This window comes from Cryptotermes secundus, unplaced genomic scaffold (genome assembly GCF_002891405.2).
Source record: "Cryptotermes secundus unplaced genomic scaffold, Csec_1.0 scaffold186, whole genome shotgun sequence".
In the NCBI taxonomy this organism is placed as follows: domain Eukaryota; kingdom Metazoa; phylum Arthropoda; class Insecta; order Blattodea; family Kalotermitidae; genus Cryptotermes; species Cryptotermes secundus.
Window position 1 is genome coordinate 1,374,542 of NW_019727393.1, and position 18,279 is coordinate 1,392,820.

Below are 18,279 nucleotides of genomic sequence, written 5' to 3' on the forward strand. Positions count from 1 at the left end.
TCTGTGGGAGCGCTCTTCCTACATTCCTGTGTGTATTGTGCTCTGTGTTGTGTCTTGCTCCTGTGACTGCGTGCGTATTTAGTGGTTTATGTTTATGACGTTGAAAGCATCTGAGGTTATATACACTGTTGCAGTGTGTAATGCTATTTGAATAACAAATTGGAAATGATTTGGAAGAATTCGATCGTGGCCTAACCTAGGTTCTATACGGGAATTTCCGGGGTGACTGAGGGAAACAGCGAACAGCATTTCAGAATATTCAGTATCTTGACAAAGATTCGAAACGAGTACTTCCCGAGAAAAGCCCAGCGCACTGCTATTACATTAACTTGCTCGCTGGATGACAAAGTTTGCGACGGAGGAAACAAGTGGGAAGAAGTGAAGACAGCAGCGAAGGAACGGAACATAAAAGAAGGGAACTGCCGATAAGAGAGGAGAGGAGAGATGTGAACTAACGAAGAAGAATAGGAGAAGAGAGAGAAAGCAATTCCTGATAGATAATTTTTTTTCCAAATTTTTAATGTAAGAATGATATTGCTTTTCTCTCGACAGCAATAGGTCGCATGAAGATCAAGCCCGTCTGACATTTGCACAGAATGCACTGTCATGCGAGGTGTGTTTGGGGCTTCGATGTAAAGCTTCCACATTGTGTATACGAGTATCGGCATTAATTGGAGGACCAGTGGTTGGCTTCAAACTTCTGCCGCTTGGATCACGAGGAATGCGCCCCCCGAATCAATTCAATTGCAGGCAGAGCCAGTATGGATATAAAGGGGAACAGATAAGTTAATTATGCTGCCGAGAACAAATTACAGTCTTCAGTCTTGTGTCTATCTGCGTTAACTCTCTGAGTTAAATATCTGAAAGCGACAATTTTAGCTGGCAGTTCGATTCCAGAACTTCTTAACATTACGTTTTAGCAGTTACTGTACCACAAATTCAGACCTGAGGTTTTATCTACAGTAGAATTCATTGACCTAAATCTCGTTCTCGTCAGAGGCTATAAACAACATTAATTGCATATGAATGAGTATTATTTTCCGTAAATCTAGTTTTTATAACACTGTATGTTTATTGCACCGGCACTCCATACTTAGAAATCAGATGTGTAGTGTACAGCTCGGGTAGAATTAATCCCAGTCCACAATCTTCACATGATTCCAAGGGGCAACAGATTGCTTATAGCTTTCTTCCTTCCTTGGCTACAGAGCACAAGAGTGTGTCAGTAGAATTAGCAGTGAGAGGATCCTGTATTGTTCCTATAGGACAATGGCTTGAAATACATATATTGTCTTTATGTAAAGAACAATTTCTTTGGATCCCTACTACCTTTAATTTATCATAATTTATGTAAACAGGCGTTTACCATGTCGCCATGTTTTTTACTTTTACAGATAATGTTCATACGGAACTGCAATATATATATATATTTCCTATTCTAATTAAAGATTTACATGACTGCTAGGTTTTTGTTACTCATGTTCATGAAACCAGAAGCTCTTATCCTCGTGCTGCCATTTCTGCAAGTCATTGTCATAAAGAGGATGTGTAATATTGATGTTTTGGTGCTATCCAACATTTCAGGATATTTAATTGAGTACGATATTGTCATTTCCAACGCGTAAGTTTGCAAACTTTTCACACTGGGGCTATGAACGTGTGAAATTAAAACGAAATATCATTGGTACCAAATTTCGTAACATTTTCCTACCAAAATTCTGTCCTTCGTAATAGAGCATGGAAATTAAGCCACAAAATGGCGGGCGTGGAACTTGTTTGCTGATCCCTAGGAAAGAACACAGTTAAATATATTTGAGAACAAAGTTCTCACATATGGGACAGAGGAAGCAACAGTATATTGAAAATTTTTCATGCTGAACTTAGTAAATTTTTGCTCTTTTCGTAATATTAGTAGGGTTATAACATCAAGGCGGATGAGATTGACGCAAAATGTAGCACGCATGACGATAGATGATGAATACAAATTTTATTGCGAACAACTTAAAGGAAGGTGCCTAGGTGTAGGTATGAGAAAAGAATTTATAAGGGACTTAAAGAAATACGATTTCAATCTGTATACTGTATTCCAATGGAGCAAGGTATGATCAAGTGAGGCCTTTGTAAATTATAATGCAATTTCGGATTACATGAAAGGCAAAATATTCCTGATTAGTTGAACGACTGTCATCTTCTTAAGAAGGACTCTTTGCCCAACTATCTTATAATGTGCAGTGAAATAGTAAAACATATCTGTAGGTAGTGGATCAGGCACAGCTTCGTATGTTGCTTAGCGGTAAGCTTTGTTAGGGGCATATTGCATAATAACCGCGCTGCATTTTAAGGAAAAGTAGAATATACTCCCAAAATTCAACGAGATCATATTGAAAATTTCGTATGATAGCTAATAACCAATCAAATTAACCTCTGTGCACAGATTCAGCCACTGGTCTCAACTGAATTAGACTGCCGTCCTCATCATAACAAAAGCGGAACAGATGAAGTGCTCCATGTTGTTGACCCACGTTCTCCCTCCTCCTTTCTGCTAATGTTTACCGCACAAACACTTTCGTTAATGAGTTGAATGATTACTCCCTTGACTCCTCTGATGGAACAAATAATTTGATCAATTGTTAATGGAATACAGCTAATGAATGTTTGAAACGCATTATTTGTGATGCAATTCTGTTTGAATGTTGCTCCATTATTTTCCATGTAATTCATATATAACTCTTATTGTACTGCTTTGTTAAGTTTACTGTTACAGTTGCTTCATCATAAACATAATTTATGACTCAAGAAACTTTGAGTTTTTTGAACCCAAATAACCTACACTTCATTTACACATTCATCTACGCCAATGCAGTCTGCAGACTCAGGTCTTGTTTATCTCTGATCTTTCCTAATATTCTTCTTCTGTCGGTGCCAAAACTTTTTTTTTCTTCTTTTGAAGATGCTCAACCGAAATTCATGTTGCATTTATTATTTCCTTGGAACCTCGTCCACGATATTTCAAGACGTAACGGAAACGATGTTGCATAATATAATGAGTGAATGAAATTAGATTGTTATTTTCATTTCGGAAATCTTTATTTTTATAAACAGTTCCAGACTCACATTACATAATAATTCCTACGTGAGGAATGCATATCTGCAAGAGCTTTTTGAAACCTGCATTTGCATTTCTTCCGTATTAAGTATTATGAGTATGCTGTGTGCATATTAGTCAGAGATCTCCTAACAATACAGAAGAATTTATATATTTGTCGTAATACATAAATACAGAAATGAAGTAGCATTTCAAAGGAAAAATGTTGTAGCTCTCAACTCGGAGCATGCAGTTTTCTGAGAGAACATGCTCTGCCCATGTGCAGCAGTTATTGCTCATATTTCGATATTTCGTCGGAAAAAAAAAGCTTAACTCAAGTGACTATGTAAGTGTTGGAAAGACAGAAGGGTTACAAGAGTTCGTAACTAATTTCTTTATATGTCGCCAATCGCTTGGCCCCTCAAGATATTCCCACAATTGTTTGAACCTGAAGATTCATTACCGTGTTCACAAGAGGCTGCAAGTGACCTGTAACCAGATGAGCGAGACGAATCAGACCATTGTACAACTGGTTACTACAGTTCACAAACCACTATCTGACACACAGTTGTCTTCTTCCGGCTGGACACTGCACGGGAACTATACCGACTTCCATCTGAACGTCGTTTTATTCCGTTTTACTCCTTCAATTCTGATCTGAACTAAAAGTGACTGTGCCCTGTTATAATTTCCCTGCACTGGCACCACGGAAAACACCGTCTTCTGTTGTCAGGAATGCATGTTTATTTGTTCTTTACTTAGCAACAGATGTCCTATTGTTGAGAGCATATGATTCGGGAATGCGTTTACTAGCCGTTGCCTATCAGTGGGCATATGCATCACAATTATTTTTAGAAAAATCAGGGTTTCGGATATCGCATTCTATCTAGTTGTTGATAGGGTTGTGTTCATGTATTTTACTTTCGAAAAATGTTCAGCCACGCATGTAAAAGCTAACTATTTAACCTCTTTTAAGGATATATATATTTTTGTGGGAGATCTTCCGACCCACTGCCACCTCGAAATAGTCCCAGCCACTCCCAAATTGGGTAACCCTGTTCTTCTTATTAGCGTGTAAACCGTGGAGTAGGAACCGTGTGCATGAATGAAACCATATTCTGTGCCCGTAATTGCAGCAGTGGAATGAAGTGGAATTCTCTCGACCGGTTTGGTGAAGCTCCAACGCCGCAGATAATTCGAGGTGTAGCGCAGTGTTATAAGCAGCGGAAGTTTTCTCTGTGCCTAGTTAAGCGCCACCCCATGAAGACGTGAGGATACAGAGGTTAACTCCACAGAAGTAGGTGGAAGTGGGCGGTCGGTGCAGCACGCGTTGGCTATTACATTTTCGCGGAAGAAACCCCTACTGCGCATTGTACGTGGGGCTCGACGAGCGCAGGATTCGTTAAGGACGCTCAGGTAAATGGGAACAGCTCTTGGCTCGTTCAGAAATCCAGTTTTTCGGTCGGTCAGCACTTACCCTAACGATTACACCTCGTTATCCCAATTCCTAGTATGGCTGGTCTACGGGTAACATCATGACGTCACAGCTGTTACTAGTAGCTCAGAAGTAACCCACAGAGCCGTGAGAGAAAAGAAGTATGTCCATGTGTCCCACTGGGATCGGATTAAAAAATTATTGTGCTGGCGAAGGCCATCAGTATATTGCACAGAGAAACGGATAACTGGGTGCAAGTGCACCTCGTGACGTTGGATAGGTCGTATCAAAACGATATTGATAGCAGCTCGTATTCAGGATATGCGTGTTTCCATTCTCGGTGAGGACACCGGCTATTGTTCGCGATTTTGTTCTGTCGGTCACGCCAAATGCTTGGAAGGTGCTCCGACAAGGCCACGAGGTTGTCCTTTCAAACACTTTGCAATTCATCATTCATCTGTCATCCGCCCATTCTACGTTGTATCGTGTAGCTACTCAGGAGCGCTCTAAGATAACCCACAAAATGGCAGACAAGTGTAGGAAGGAAGTGAAATTATTGTTAAGGAGAGATGAAGTGTTAAGAATGACAGTGGATGATGTAGATGTTCTGACACAAAGACGAGCCTGGTAATTATCATCTTGCAAACCCACTCGTTGCTCCTGTAGTGGCGCTGCGAGCGGAGAACAAAGGGCAAGACTTAAAACGGGCAGAAGATGATGTGTGACAGTTCACTACAGTTAGGACAGCTGTACGTGTGATTGGCTAGGCGAATATTCATACATAGTTATGGAGGGATCCACGAATTGCTGTAGCTCTTCCCGTTCTGCATTGATATAACAGAGCTTCAGTATTGCTACATCCGCGCTACCACGACCGGAACATGACTTTGTATTTTGTGTTTTACTTACCTCATCAAATGGTCGCTATTAATATTCAAGCGTAGTTTACTGCATTTTTTTTCAAAAATTTCTTAACTAATAACACAATTTAGCCATGCCTTAGCTCAGCCTGTTAGGAGCTGGCTTCTAAACTCAGAGGCTCTGGTTCAATCTCGGGTGACTTTATTTTATGATGTTATTGGAATCTAGACGATATGACTGATGAATTGGAAATAATTAGGGAGAAAGTTGTGTTTCAAGCGACGCAATGTGCTGCAAACTGGGGAAGGCTACAAAATACTCGTACCTCAGGCAGAATAGCAGTTGTCCGGGTTGAAATTCTAATCGGAAGCCTTCAAGTGCGATTGAAGAGCGTTATCGCTAAGTTAACCAGCTCTGTCTGAGTGACTTCATGGACGAACGGCTGGAACAGAATTTCCTTTCCGTTCCTTCGTCATTCCCTGTTAATTGTGGAATCCCGTTCAAGGAACGGTTGCCTGTGTGCGTGTATTGTGTGTTTGTGTTGTTCTGTGTATAGGTAGAGGCCTTGTGATGAGCTGATCCTCCGTCCAAGGAATTAGACTGTGTACAGGATAAAGAAACTCATAAAGAGGCCAAGGACCAACAAAGGATTGTAGAGACATAATAATAATATTAAAATTTCCGTGTTATTAATTCATAACTACGTCATTAAAGCGTATAAGGGAGTGGATGTATAGATCCACATTTTCTTGACCTTGTCACTAGATGGAGATGAGTGGTCAGCTTCACGCCCTTGCCGGTTTACCCCCGGGGAAAGAGCCGCCTGTACCCACTGGATATAAGGCCGTGTGGCCCCCAAAGTCGGTCTGGGCGACGTGGAGAGGAGAAATTTCTTGGCCCTACCGAGATTCGAACTCCGACCCCTGCTTCATCCAGCCCATAGTCAGTCGCTGTACCGACTGAGCCATCCCGGCTCCATCGGAATGGTCCAGTGCGTTCCTTATTGACTTGATAATGACTCAACTGCGAGATTTGAGGTTCCAGTAAAGGTGCATGAAAGTTGTGTTATTTTAATTATACGGTGTTTCGGAAACGGGCTCTTCCTCCATAATCAGGCGTAGAGAAACATGCTTCCTACTCAGAACTTCTTTCCTTGTCCAGCGTTCGAAACTAACTTCGTCCGATGTACGTGACTGAACAGGATGACGGAAACAGATCCAGCTTGCAAACCGTCGTAAAATTTCAATTTATGAGGGAAGATGGACAGTGTCCAGTACACTTTTGTGGTGAGGTTTGAGGTTCTTAAGACGGAGACTGTGAAAATTGTTTTCTTCTGAGGTGTGACGCCGTGTAGTCTGGTAGATATTTAGCAACATTTCGGATTGACCTGCTTGATCCATCTGATCAGTGGGTAAAAGTAATGTTGTTCCTGTGCTTAACTAATGAAGCTCTATGCCGTGAAGGCGTATTGGTGAGTGGATATGTAGATCCACGTATTCTTGACCTTGGGACTAATTATAGGTAAGTAGTCAGCTTCACGCCCCTCCATTTTACCTCCAGGGGAAGCGCCCCCAGTGCCAATTGGATAGGAAGTTGGGTGGGACCCAGAATATGCTCACTGGGACTCCCCGGAAACTGTCCTTCTAAGGTCCTTGATCAGAGACTCTTCGCAGAACTTCTATACTTTTCCTTTCCTTCCACCTACTCCATCTACTTCCCATATAAACATTCCGTTATATTTACCGTCACATTGTTTTAATTATTTTTCCTGCTTTCCCGTTTCATTCTTTTTGCTTCATCTGAGCTCTAAATTCATTTTCACTCTTCATTACATTTTTATTTATATGATATTTTATTATATTGTTTTGTAATTTTCTATACTTTCACTGTACGTTTTGCATCTTTTTCTATCTCCAAGTCTGTCCAGTTAGGTCATTATCAGCCTCATCTTTATCCTCTCTTCTCACTGTTACTGTACTTATTCATCCTCGCTGATTTTTCTCTACTCTGAAGATGGAGGTAGAAAATTCATCCTAAACGTTGGTAGATATCTACCAGACGATACAGTGTCAAATTTAAAGGACATTAATATTCCATATAATTTGTAATTTAAGGAAAAATCATCAGCTCGCTCTCGTTGTGGCGTGTCTAGAGAAAATTACAGGCTTTCTTGAAGATTCGTACAGCATCTATGAGGTCCGGTGACATGCAGGTCCTCACGCCACATCCCTGAACCAGTAGCCGTGTTTCTCTGCCCTCCACGGGTCTTTGCTACTCTTCGCACCTGAAAGCCGCCTCCTCTACCTGCCACTTTTTCTGTATGAAATTTTAATCGTGATAAAGTATCTCAAATTCGTTTCTTGTGACCCAAGACCGGGATAACCTTGACTTACATTCTGTTCGGAGCGCAGTTGTGTGCAGCCGTCACTCGGCCACATACGTCATTGTTTTTGTAGGACAGACTGGCAAGCAGTTTTCGAATAATAAAAAAACAAAGCCACGCGTAAAAAAAGACTGGAAAAAAGCAAGAGAAAAGGACGCGGAAATGAGGAGTGTGGGCAGTAGCGCCATCCATTTTCAGGCACACAAACCACAATGTTTTGTATGTGCTCCAGTAAATAAAACAAAACCTTTTCCTGCTGTTTTTTTTCCTTCGCCTTGAAAGTTAGCTACCAGCATATCGCCCCATCTTCTAATTTATTGACCACAATACCAAGAAGCTCGGAATCTGTAAGGAGATGAAGAATAACGATGAATACGGGAATTTATAAAAGGACGTTCTTTCTTTGTCGGGTCTGAGGTTTTCACAGCAGCCCAAGATAATATTTCTTCTTGCTTATTGTTTGTTTGGCACAGCCGTCAACCCTAAAGATGGACGAAATATTTTCCCCCGAAACGTCGGTGATCTTCGGCCCAGTTACAGTACGTCGCATTACAGAAGACAGTATTCTTCAGCATTATTTTTGCTTTCCTACTTTCGAAAGTTTACACCGATTTCCTTAAGAGGGAGCTACTGTAAGATATCTATTCGAAATGTTAATTTTATAAATTTTAGACGGAAATTTTTGATGTAATTTTAAAATTTAAAAATCTCTGGATTAAATGGTGACAGGACTTAGAAATAGTGCAGCAAAATAGACTAACTAGATTAGTCTCAGACTGAAAACCCAGAGACAGAGGAGACCAAGGACGCCCACGTAAAATATGGACAGAAGCGTTCTGAATTATACAGCCATGATCTTAAAGTTTGTAGCGATGGCACATTAATACAGTAATTATATTTCTGGACATCATCCATCCTCCTGTTTTTATCTAAAACAACGTTTCTGAGACTGGATTCTGTTCCCTTCTTCATGTAAAACCTACGTAGTTTGGTCAAATCGATAGAGCTAGTCCGTATTTCCTGACGAAGATAGGGACTAGCTCTATCGATTGGGCCCAACTGATTAGGTTTAACCTGAAAACTGAGAAATTATCCAGTCTCCGAAACGTCGTGTTTTAAATTAAAACAACGATGGAGAATGTCCAGAAACATAATATTTGTTTGAAAATTCCTGATTTGTTGGTGCTGCTGATGATGTGGTTTAATATTATCATCTGACATTCACATGTGTCCTCTGAGTGCTTCTTTGGATTGAAGTTTTCAGGAAGAAATTACGTGTTTTTCATATCCCTCAGTCGCTTCATTCGTTCTACATGTTCCACCTGACTCTTTCTGCAGTTGATGAAAATAACGTAATTTGAAAAATACAAATTACAGTCTCTTTATTCATGTATTTTCTTCAGTCTCCTGTCACTTCCTGCGTCTTCCTTGCGAATGTTCTCTCCGGCGTTTAGTTCTCAGTCAAACTCCGCTTTCTTGTAGGAGCGACATACCGATTTCGCACTCGTATATAAAGTGTAAACATAAAATTCACTCAGATTTTTGCATATATAACAGGAACATTGAATAGAAAAGTTTTCTTGAAGTTCTTTCTGTTTTGTTCCTACGCTCAGCATGCAGTAATGCCCTAAATGCAGAGGGTAGAGAGTAATATAACAGCATTCGCTCATTAATATACTACACAAGAGTCAGGTCCAAATTTCGAAGCCAGCTCTTCACGTAACCCGGTTAGAGTACAAGTTCCTACTGCAGGGAAGTAATTGAGTGACGTCACGAGGAGATGGCACTAGTCCTAACCACGTTACCTTTCCTACTAAGAAGATTACATTCAAAACACATTACTTACACATGGGCTCGTAGGTTTGGCATACTTTTTCCCCGTTGGTCATTAGAAGTAACAAAGTTACGTACTGCGCAGAGTAATACCTACGCTTCCTGAAGCTTCTGCTTATGCAGTAAATAGAATCTAATTTGAAACTGCGCACTCTATTGGCGTGGAGTTTGTGGTTTTGTGCTTTCTCCTGCTGCCAGTTTCAGTACCTGTGAACCATTCTACGGCGTTAAAACTCCTATATTTTTAGACCACTGTTTCAGTTAATAAGTTGCATAGCCTTCCAAAACAATTGCAATAAACTCAAACCTATTATCACTTTTCACTAAAGCATGTAACTTTTTCAGTTTCTTAATCCCAGACACAGTCGCTAGGACTCCTTGGACGGACGGGGGATCACCCTACACAGAGAACACAAAACATGATCGGCAGAAATGCTAGTTTAGTGCCGTAACTTCTTTCTGCCCCCTCATCCTTCACCCACATTCAAGCACCTGACGCTGTACAGTGTAAGTTACTGATATCATCGCGAAATAAATTACAAGTAAATAATTTTTTTAATACTAGTGGGGTGGGACTAAGTCCCTTGTACTACGGCAACTTATGGCCTATTGTATCAGCCCCAGACGATAAGAGAGGGTGATTGTGGAGCAATTGTGGAATGAAGATTGGCAGGGGAAACCGAAGTACTCGGAGAAAAAGTTCCCCAGCGCCACTTTGTCCACCACAAATCCCACTTGACCAGACCCGGGATCGAACACGGGCCGCCGCGGTGGGAAGCCAGTGACTAACCGCTTGAGCTATGGCAAGGCCTAAATTACAAGTAAATACTAAACTGACTGGCTTCAGGCTTCAACTGTAGGGGTTGAATTCTTCCCTCCGTCACAGCGTCTGCAACGGCAGTGGGGCCACCCGGTCACCTGTCCACTGGTTAAGTAGGGCAGTGTTTAGAGGTCCATATAAGTGGACAGTGAAGCAATCCATATACCTCCGGCTACTACTAAGGTCAGTACTGTTTTATGTTTGATGGCGTGGTCAAAAGAAAAATATAATATAAGATAAGAGAGCAGAAAATATATTTACAGAATTAAGAAAGCAGGGCTCCTTCAAGTTGGACGCAGTGTAACCTTCTCCGGAGGACGAAGATTAGGGTGGTAAAATGCAAGTATGGATATAAAATGCATCTTACACGCAGCAAATGTAGCCGCATTGAAGCTGCGGATAGCTTACACAGCATGTGCAAGGTGGCACGATTTCAGGAAATGATAGTCGAGTCGTGTTATGAATTCAGGAAACGGTAGCAAACTCTACAAGTTGTCGGTGTACGGGGCACTGAATTAATTGTCGACTCGTATCGCGCTTGCGCATAACTCTCTGCGCCGGTTGTTACAAGCGTGAAATAAGCATTTACATGCACATAGACATAAACTGCTTCTAACATAGGTCGATTTGAGTTAGGACGGCAAAGAGAGTGTAGCTAGTTATTACAGGTTTATGATATCAAGAAGTTGGTAAGCAGAAAGAAAGGATATGGTAATACAGTATAAGGTACTGGTAATTACATTCGATTCCATTTTGAGTAGTTTGTATTCGTTGGGGAGCTAGAAAATTTGAGACTCTTTCATGTAACACGATGGTTTAGTACCTTGTTCACAGGAGCCTATCAATGGACTTATCCTGAACCAAATTATTCTATTCTACGCCCTAATATGCTTACCACATTTCTTTAAGATTCGTTTTAATATTATACCCTGATATTGCTTGCTAAATAATTTTTTCACTTTAGTTTCTCAAACTGAAATATTATATCAATAGACCATTTCGGTCTATGAACATGGAAATGTTACAGTCGTTTAAAAGTTCGAATACATTGGTTGAAAGGGGCACGCTGTAGTGTAGTTGGTTGAGGGACTGTGCTACAAGCCGGAAGGTCATAGGTTCAAGTCCCGATGAGGTCATTGGATTTTTTCAATTGACCTAACCCTTCCGGCCGCACTCAGCCTCTAACAGAAATGAGTAAAAGTAAAGTAAAGTAAAGTAAAGCTATCCCTGTAACAGGCCATGAAGGCCCATAGGGTTGTGACGCGTTGAGGGTCCCACATTATCTAGACAATCGGCTCAAAGATGGCGGTAAGGTTGTCAGCCTTACGCGCCAACCGCCCTTCACTCCCCAGGAAAATTATTTAATTAATTCTTGGTATTCATTTCTGTTAGAAGCTGAGTCGACCCCAGGACGATAGTGCGGCTGGAAAGATTAGGTCAACTGAAAAAAAAATCCAATGACCTCATCGGGACTTGAACCCACGACCTCCAGGCCTGTAGAATAGTGCCTCAACCACTACGCTACCGCGTGCCCCTAACAGAAATTAGTACCAGGAATATTCTTGGTGTAAAAGGCGGCCGGAGCGTAGGGCTGCCAACTTTGCCGCCATCTGTGTACCGACTGTCTAGAAGATGTGGGAACCTCAACATCTCACAACCCTATGGGCCTCCACGGCCTGTTACAGGGATATCTTTACTTCTTTACTTACTTACTTACTCATGGAGCTGAGCCCTTCTGGAGGAGCCGCGAATTCTGCAGCTACTCAAGAATTTCCCAACATTTTATGGAACCCGAAGGTTCATTACCGTGTTCACAAGAGCTCTCCACTGGTCTTTATCCTGAGTCAGAGCCATCCAATCAATACCATCCCTTCCTATCTCTCTAAGATCCATTGTCCACCCACCTACCCCTTGGTCTTCCCTGTGGACCCTTTCCTTCTGGCTTTCCCACCAATATCCATACTAATTCCTCGTCTCTCCCATTCGTGCTACATGACCTGCCCACCTCATTCTCCTTGCTTTACTTTGCTTACTTTACTTTCCTTACATTGGTTGAAAAATTACGAGAAATTTTAGTAAGATTGTACAACGTGGTATCCTAACAGATTTTATGTTTTGGAAGGGAATTATGACGAACAAAAGAGTAACAGAAGCGAAGAGCATTTACGAGTAAATTGTTTCTTCCTTGTTGTTATTCGGCACATAATCATTTGCACTATCCAAAGCAGTTAACTTCAGAATGCATTTGCGTACCAGTATCTTTCCAAGTGCGTTTACATGTGGAAGAGATATGAGGGATTGTCTTTAAGGAAGAGCATAAATTGCAAGTATTTCGGTGTGGAGTTTAGAAGAATATACGAACATGGGAAGGACGCGGTAACAGAAAAGTTTAGCTTAATACATAACGGGAAAAATTTGAATATATAGAAGTGACCTTGAATTTTTAGGATAGTATATACAGGTATTCTTGAAGACTCCAATCCGCACAGTATATTCCTAGAAAGTGGTAAAATAAACAAAATGAAATTTTACGAGTGAGTGAAGAATACCCTTTGGAGGCGTCCAAGGAGATTGAAGGATAACACTAAGACGGATCTTGGCGAGATGCGATATAACGGAGCCGAGTGGAACTGACTGAGAAACATGTCAGATGGCTGGCGTTAATATTACCAGTGTTGAACTTTCTGACTCCGTTAAAATGTCAGTAATTAGCTTACATACATAAATATTCAGATCCTGAATAAAGATATGCAATCATAAATAACATTTCCTATAAAGCAGGGTCACTGTAATACCGCAGGTCATTAAATTAATAAATCATGTCACTAAGTCCAGGCATTCAGGCTATGTAAACCCTCGGCGAGGTGGCAGACTCATGTTTCTTGCTTATGCAAATATCACCAAAGATTTTCTTTTGAAGTTATTAAGCAATTAAATTTAGATAAGAGAAATGTGTTCTTGACAAAAAGAATGTCATTTATTACGAGCGTAAACTTACGGAGCAAAGTAGTTTCTTATAACACGAGTTTTGTTATGTATTTAAACTTCTCATGATGTAAGATCTCTCTTGAGAACTTTATAGTTACTCAGCTCATAAAGAAATTCTAGCTTTCAAGCAAACCAACCTTGTTTAAAGGATCCAGAAGTTGAATTTTACCCTGATCATATTTTTTCTTTTCCACACATTATGCACTGTTTATCAACGGGTCATCTTAACATTAACCTACAATACACTTTTCCTGAGTCGTATCATCCCAGCTGATTTCCAGACAGAAATTTTGTATGCGTTTGCCTAACTTTCCTATATGTTCTATGTGTTGTGCACATATTATTCTCCTTGCTTTCAATTCACTAATAGTACTTGGAGAAGAGGACAAATTGTGAAGACCCTAGTTATTTAATTTGCTCCAGCTAACTATTTCTTAGTCTCTCGTATTTCCAGATTTCCAAATAGTCTCCCCAGCACACCTTTCTCAAACAGCTTTATTTCACCTTTCCTTAAGGCGAAAACCAAGGTTTGGCGTGTGCTGTGTGTATATATATATGTACACGTATATATGCACATATGTAGAGAGAGCTAACGAGAGAATATTGTGACATGTTGCGCAGTGGAGGACAACAATCTCTACGTAAGTAGGATTTGGGATTCTCACAGCGGTGGTTGTTGTGGAATATCTTGATTTTTCAAAATACTGTGGTCTGTTTGTTTCATGCAAGAACTGTGAAGCCATAGAAATATCCATTGCTATGTAGCGCCCTAAGCATACGCGTGCGCGGTGACTTCTCACATCAGTAAAAGGTATGTTAGAGCCTGTGTTTTCTGTTGGTCCGCTCCGAGACTATATGACTCGACCGACCATGTTCTGTTCAGAGAGAGTGAGTGCAATACCGTTGAGGTTTCAGTTGTGGAGGATTAACCAGCGGGCAACGGAAGCTGAAGATTCGTTGCCAGGAAACGCTACAGAGGAATAGCCATTGTGCAGAGCGGTTACCGATCAAAGACTAGTGATAGTAGCATGGGAGAACTTGGTGTGAAGTGAGTTGTAGTGTGGAGATCGGCAATAATGTTATAGTTATTTGTAGTCACGGCCTGTAATTTGTCAATAATTCTATTCACCAATCCAAACACCGTCTATATTAATTAATACACGTGACAATACTCTTTGTATTTTAGGCAAGACGGTTGAAAAAGTTTCGTGAAAATTCGTCCGTTCATAACAGGGTTATTGTTTGCTCTGACAAGAGTACTTACTTCGCGATATCACGAACCTGTATATTCATATGAAATCAGGAAAATGTGATTAGTTATGTAAACCTGTAGAAATATTGTTAAGATGAATCCAGAAATTTACAAGTTGACTTGAGTGTAAATGTTTACTGACCTTTACTTACATGAATGTGTGTAAAGCGTAAACTGCCTCTCCGTCTTCATCTCACGTGCTGTAGTAAAAATGCTTCAGTTGATGTATGTCCGGAGATGAAGTCGGCAGGAAGATTAGAGAAGGAAGTGAGGTTCCGTTTTGAATGGTTGGGCAGGCAGTTCTTTTCATCCGCCCTATTTAATCCGATAGTGGCCAGTACTTCAAATGATATTAGCGTCAAATGTGTGGCGATGTAACAAAATCTTTATGACTTTAGAGACAAGTTTTTATGACATACATGGCTTAACGGCCGCACGTGTTGCCGGTCCTCGGTTTCCGTCCCCACAGAGACGTGAGTCAGGGCTGCACTCTGTTATCAGAACTGAGCTTTCAAGCGTCGCGGTGTATGACATTCAGAACATACGAAGACTCGGTGCTTTAGAACAGCGATCCGATTTCCGGTAGAGGCAATAAATTCTGTCTATATCAACATGTCTAGACCACAAATGTCGAGGACCTAGTCTCCAGTTCAATAAATACAGGTTGTTCCTTTCCCAGGGTAAAGCAGTAGGATCGTGAAGCTAATTATCCGTCACCTTAGACGCCAAGGAAAATATTCTATACTCTTATTATACGCCTTCGCAATTTGAAGTACAGCGGCAACTTTGTCAGTACATTTTCGCTTGATCGTCACGGCTTGTTTTGTCGACAGGGTCAGGAAATACTTTCATCACCACATCCAGACATGATCTTGGGCTACTTTATTACTGGAGAAAGGCGACCCTGGAGTGGAACTAGGAACTATTCCTATTCCTATTCCTAGGAACTATTCAGGAACTAAGAATGCATGGAAATATACATATGCAGTGCTCATTTACTGCTTGGTTGTGTGCGCTTGCGTGAATGATGAAATTCAACATTTGCATTAATACCGACGAGTAAGCAAGAAAGAAAGGGGGTGGGGGGCTGTAGGTGTAGATGCTGCATGGTGACTCTCCTTCAATTAAATTATGAATGTAATGGATTATATCACTTTGAAATACATGTTCTGTCAAATATGGGCACAGTAGGCACCATGGAGTCTGCTTGCGTCTAAGCTCGACGCGGCCGCTGTGCGTGTCCGATCTTTTCGCCTCTGCTTTAACGAAGAATCTTTATCTCTCTGTCAGTATTTGTTTCTGTTTTCTTCTCTGTAATTCCCTTTGCTTCTTTATTTCCATTCTCTCTTCAATTATTTTTTTTTCTTTCCTGAAATCCCTTCTCTATTTCCTGGTAGATCCACTGGTACCATCGAAATTAACGTCGATGACGTTTGTTGTTATTCTTCCCCTTCTTTTGGTCCGTTCCAACTGAGAATTAATTCTGAAATAATGAATCATTTATGTATTTGGTAGGAATATTCAGAAAAGCTGTAGACTTCCCGCAACACTGCTATCTAAACAAGACAGAGCACAGGATCGCAAACACACGTCCGAAAATTGGGTTGCATTCTGGCTTCCTTCTCAGTATTACAGTGGCTCAGGAGCATGCGCAGTATATATCACTGCCATTGCGATCGACTTCGTAACACATGTCAATAACATTGGAAGCAATTTACAGTTTTAATTGAGCTTTTTGCGAGCAATGAACTGTAAACACAACACGCAAACAAAGACGTGAGAGTTTTGTGGTCTCGACTTATTCAAATTGTATAAACCTAATGTTCGGCTTTCGACTTCGCTTGTTCTAGATTAATTATTTGCATATTTTGTGATTTGAAACAGACCCGAAGTTTCGCCATAAGTAAGAAGAGACCGATCTTGTGGATAATATAAGAAACCCACAAAAACTGGACATAGGTTCCGGTTCCTGTGTTTCCTGGGTTTATTCTGAATTGTTCCGTTCCCTTTGCAATTCAGGATCTGTAGTCTGTTTGAATTTAGATAACCGAGCAAGTTGGCTCAAGCAGCAACTCTTCCTTCTTGTTTTGCTCGCGTTTCGAGACACGGACAGGATTCTACTGGCTTTACTTTCTTCTGGTTTCCCACTCCTTCTAACTAAATGGCGGAATTGCGCATTTAACATCCTTTCCAATTCATATTTTCCTCTCGTCCAAATATTTTGCGCTGTTTAGACTGAGTTACTGAGAGCCGTTAAATAAACTTCAAACAAGCGTTAAATTTAGGTCCAGAGAACATGTAGACTAGCGCGAGTGAAACACGAAAAACAATTATATCTTCTGTGATATAACGCCGTGTAGTCCTTTGAAGGTCAAACGACGTTTCGGAGGAATATGTCTCCTCTATCTTCAGGTTCAAAGAAGAAATCAAGCAAGGAACCAGAACACACCGGAACTTGTTACTTGCTTCACATTGGTTTATTGTTTGGAGATATTTTTCTCCGAAACGTCCGTTGACTTTCAGCGGACTACTCGGAGAAAACCCGCCCCAGCGCCACTTTGTCCGTGTAGAGGTGGTAAAAGCAGGACAGTATGGGAGTTGGGCAGTCAGTTGAGTTGAGTTAGTGAGTAGGCGACTGAGTGAGTCAGAGGACTCATGGGGTTCAGTCATTGTGAGCTGTTGCTGTGAGAAGCTGGTAGCTGAGGCCGGAGACGGTGCGGGTAACCAGAAGAAGGGGAACGTCCGCCGTTGAAGCCGCTACAAAGCAACGGCTAGTGAAGACGCGACTGTGGACGCTAGTAACTTTGTGTAACAGTGAATTGTAAAGCGTAGTCACGCGCTGTATCAGAGAGTCCAATAAAACCGATCATCAATCCAAAACACGGCTATAGTCACGCTTGAAACACGTGACAATATAAAGTTCACGATAAGAATACTTGCCTAGTCGCTATGCGGCGTAATGAATAGAAATTTGCTTGGTATCTACGCAGGCTTTGTATACTATCGCCGTTAGGTATACGGACGATATATGTTATCACATACCTTAGATTTTAGTATTTGAATGTGGCAAGTAGAATCTGTTTTTTTAGTCGAAGCATATGTTGCTAGTAAGTCGAATTGAGCAGAATTATGGCAGAAAGTAATGGGGCATTGTTTGCAGCTGCACTGTGGGAGCTAGCAAGGGTGACTCATTATAACTAAGGTCCTGTCATAATCCACATAAACCCTGCTGTACTTCCCTCAGTTAGACTAATTCCACTCTACCTTCTGCTGAATACGTCTAGGATTAAAACTATGGACAGTAGAAATCGTATAGCGTTTGTTTCTTGTACTGGAGAGACTTTCAGGTGCCAGTTAATGGGGTAAACTTCACTCTAATATTTTATACCTTTTGTGTAGTTTGTTATATATATATACAAAGAACGCTGGTTCAAACCCGGCGGAGGTCGTGGAATTTTTAAGGGCGAAAAAATTCAGGGAACAAGTCCTCCGGGAGGGACTTTAAGCCGTGGGTCCCGTGTCGTAGCTTTACGGCACGTAAAAGAACCTCATATCTCCAAAAGAGGTCACTGAGCTAAATTCAAGGACATTTCCTGCCCAACAGTAGTCTTTAACGCCTCTG

The 18,279-nt window shown here is 41.1% G+C and overlaps 2 protein-coding genes across 8 annotated transcripts in view; one reads left to right on the forward strand and one right to left on the reverse strand.

The window, feature by feature from the left end:
* Window positions 1-14,957, reverse strand: part of LOC111864654 — a 66,366-nt gene extending 51,409 nt beyond the window's left edge. For all 4 annotated transcript variants that reach the window (XR_002842831.2, XR_004513045.1, XM_033751517.1 and 1 more), the window contains exon 1: window positions 14,810-14,957. Coding sequence is in view for 2 of the 4 variants with exons in the window: in XM_033751517.1 (XP_033607408.1) it covers window positions 14,810-14,849 (40 nt within the window). In the remaining 2 variants the exon portion in view is untranslated. The remainder of the gene's footprint in view (window positions 1-14,809) is intronic.
* LOC111864651 (synaptogenesis protein syg-2) overlaps window positions 1-18,279 on the forward strand; it is a 1,101,357-nt gene that overhangs the window by 475,639 nt on the left and 607,439 nt on the right. The gene's annotated exons all lie outside the window — the stretch shown is intronic.